Below are 3,295 nucleotides of genomic sequence, written 5' to 3'. Positions count from 1 at the left end.
TTTCCTTGTCTATTTTTCCATTATTTAAAATGAATTTATTTTTTGTTCCATCTATTACAGTATATATATTATATATGTATAAGCTTAACACAAAAACACGTACGATTTATTCACCCTTTGAATTATGATTAATTATTATACACTTACTCTGCCCTAGGTCTAGGTCTAGTTGATGTGTGTTGTGTTCAGTGCTTTTTCCACACCAATTTTGATCGGTAGCATAAGCGAAAAACATAAGGATTGGAAATAATAAGAACGTCGCCGCAGCTTCCCATAATTCAATGACATTTGGCGAAATTACTTCGATTATTAAAAGGAGCCAAATATAAGCGAAGAAACTAAATGCACCTATCACTAAAAATACCTGAAATAGCACATGATGAAATATTTTTAGCAACATTTACTAACATAAAGATTTAGTTAAAAATGCTATTATACTTTTAAGTCGTGTATTCTTCTTTTTTCGTTTAAGCCTAACGAAAGTGTACATAAACTTGTAATAATTAACAAATTGAAAGCAGCTGATCCAACAATGATGTTCGGTCCTAATTTTCTAGCTTCAAAATGATGGCCCACCGTTTCAATAATAGACAACAAAATTTCGGGTGAAGATGTACCTGTATATTTATATGCAAAAATAATTCAAAAATGTATATTTCTATTTAAAATTTAAAAATTGTATTATTACTAACCTAAAGCCATCAACGTGAGATTTGCAATCGTTGGATTCCATATACGCACTTCTATTACTTCTGGTTGGTCTGGTCGAAGAGAAACGTCCGAGCCATTTGGCTTTAACTCTTTAGCCAAATAAACTTTTTTTGTATGACTAGTAATTTTGTCAATAGCAGTCATAAATACATCAGCAACAATAGATATTCCCAATAGGAAATAAAGCAATGTAAATAAATAAACAGCCACCCGTACTTTGATTGGCCATAGTCGTTCGTCCAGAATTGGTAAAATTAATCCACCGGGACATACATCGTTTGGTCCCCACGGGTAACTACTTGTATTTCCGTGGCCCATAATTATCTAATGAAAAAAAATAAAAATTTCAATTAAATATTTAAAAAAGGTGGGTAAGTGGATTTCGCTCTGCTGTACAGTAGGTTACATGTGGGTCACTGTATAATGGATGGTATTAAATTTGAATTCAATGATACAGTCAACTCCCGATATAATGAATTCAATGATACATATAATATCATTGTATAAGAAAAACGATTCTGAGCGGAGACGGTATGTTAGTCTAGGTATAAGACATAATATTATATTAGGTACCTATAATAAATTCCAAATTAATCATATCATAATATTTATTAGGTACTTATAACGCGTTATACATCAACAAAAAACCGTGGTACTAAAAAAATGTATGAAGTATATTCTTAATATTTATTAATTGCTGTAAGAACAACTTATATGAGAAATGATGCATTAAATTTTGTAGCTAGTATTTAATTTTGGGCCGGAGGAGAAGTAATGTGAGCAACAGTTCCTTCTCCGGTTCTTGATTAAACCAGAAAAAAAAAAAAAAAGCTAATATTTAATTTATAAATAAAAATGTGTATAAAAATATTTATAACAATAGGACAAAAGTGCCAAAATATTTTGAAAATTATACATTCTAGAAAAGTCTAATTTAAATATTTGGTAAAAATTTTAAATACCTATCTATGGTTTTATTCATTTTTAAATCACTTACAATAAATAACAAAAATCAATTTTGTCAATAACTGCAGGTGTTGCGTAAATATTCCAAGCTTTCTGTAAATTTTTTTATAGTTTTTCCCTAGAATCCTCCCTAAACATTGAGTATAGAAGCATTTTTATTGGTGTAAAAAATGTCTACGCTAAAAAACACATGTCTGTATATTTATTGCAAAACTAATATACATATAGATACATTCATTGCTCCACTCAGAATCTAAAAATTAGTACCTATAGATAAAACCTTACGCCAGAAATATTGCCCTGCAAACTTATATAGTTTATTAGAACAATTTATTTTTCGGGAACTCCAAATTTGGCCTATGACCATATTGTTTTCGGACTGGTATTTATTTATTCAATTACAAATTATAATAGAACTGTATAGACAAGTAGACAATAATACAAGTTTGGGAATTTAGGTTATGAAGAAATATTTTAAAATCGTTTAAACCAATTATATGGTAATTTATTATTATATTCAATGTTTTCATAGCAAAATATATTATATGTATCATCTTTGTCAATAAATTCTTCATTTACTGCATAGTGCATAAATCTATAATTTTTCTAACAACTAGGTATAGATAAATACGAAGTACGAACTATGAATTGAGTCTCGATGAGGTACCTATGTTATTAGATTATGCACCCCCCAATGTCTTATGAAATTGTTCATTAATAAGTTTGTTTGATCAGTTGATCATTCATAAATTTGATGATGCGTTAAGAAATTTAAAAAAAGATGGTTATACTCATACATAAAAACTGTATTTTTACTTATATTTTTTTTTAAATACTAATATTAATTTGTTTTTGACTAAATTTTTGTATGATTCATTGATTCATAATAATGTATAATGAATAAATGAAACGATGAAATACAATATTTTAAACCTATCTTAACAATATAATATAGTGTTCAATATTGCTATTGACAGTCCTAAGTCTGTATTAAATGGAAAGGATAATATTGTTTTTACATTGGAAGCAATTAGTAAACTCACTTAAATATTTTCGGTCGCAGTTAATGTAGTTGTTAAATATCATTGGGACGTAATGTGTATATAAAAAAGGGTTTTTGGGACCCAATAATATTCGTTTGAAGCGGTCTACTTACATAGGCACATAACCAAATATTAGATATACCTTTAAAAACCTAAATTTTATTTTATTATATTCATTATCTTTAACGACGTGATTTTTAAAATATTAATAATTTAAACTTTTTCTTTTGGGTTTGGACACTACAGATTGAGAATAAATGCTGTAGTCATATTATTATATTTATTATTAGACTCTGAACGGAGCAATGAATGCATTGGTTTTACAATTTCTGTTAAAAAAAAAAACTGTTAATTGGTTAACATTGGCTGTACATTAGGTGTCTAAACTCTATAGAGAGTCACTGTAGTGGATGCATTAAATTTGAATTCAAAGATATAAAATCATTGTATACGAAAAATGTGAAGACGTGCTGTCAGCTTAAAATATTGTGATTAAAGTAATTTATTTAACTACCTATAAGTATTAGTTAGCAGTAATGTAGGTTAAATTCATTTTTGTCGAAAAAAAAGCATTT

General features: G+C 27.8%; 1 protein-coding gene across 1 annotated transcript in view; it reads right to left on the bottom strand.

The window, feature by feature from the left end:
• The window catches only part of LOC100167616 (sodium/calcium exchanger 3), a 19,363-nt gene that overhangs the window by 6,771 nt on the left and 9,297 nt on the right, over positions 1-3,295 (bottom strand). The window contains exons 2-5 of the mRNA XM_029486315.1: positions 693-1,035; positions 439-617; positions 148-364; positions 1-51 (exon numbers count right to left, since the gene is read on the bottom strand). Of these exons, the coding sequence (XP_029342175.1) occupies positions 1-51; positions 148-364; positions 439-617; positions 693-1,029 (784 nt within the window). The 5' untranslated portion in view covers positions 1,030-1,035. The remainder of the gene's footprint in view (positions 52-147; positions 365-438; positions 618-692; positions 1,036-3,295) is intronic.

This window comes from Acyrthosiphon pisum, chromosome A1 (assembly GCF_005508785.2).
Source record: "Acyrthosiphon pisum isolate AL4f chromosome A1, pea_aphid_22Mar2018_4r6ur, whole genome shotgun sequence".
Lineage (NCBI taxonomy): Eukaryota > Metazoa > Arthropoda > Insecta > Hemiptera > Aphididae > Acyrthosiphon > Acyrthosiphon pisum.
The sequence above is the reverse complement of the archived record's forward strand: the minus strand, read 5'-3'. Positions and strand labels throughout refer to the sequence as shown.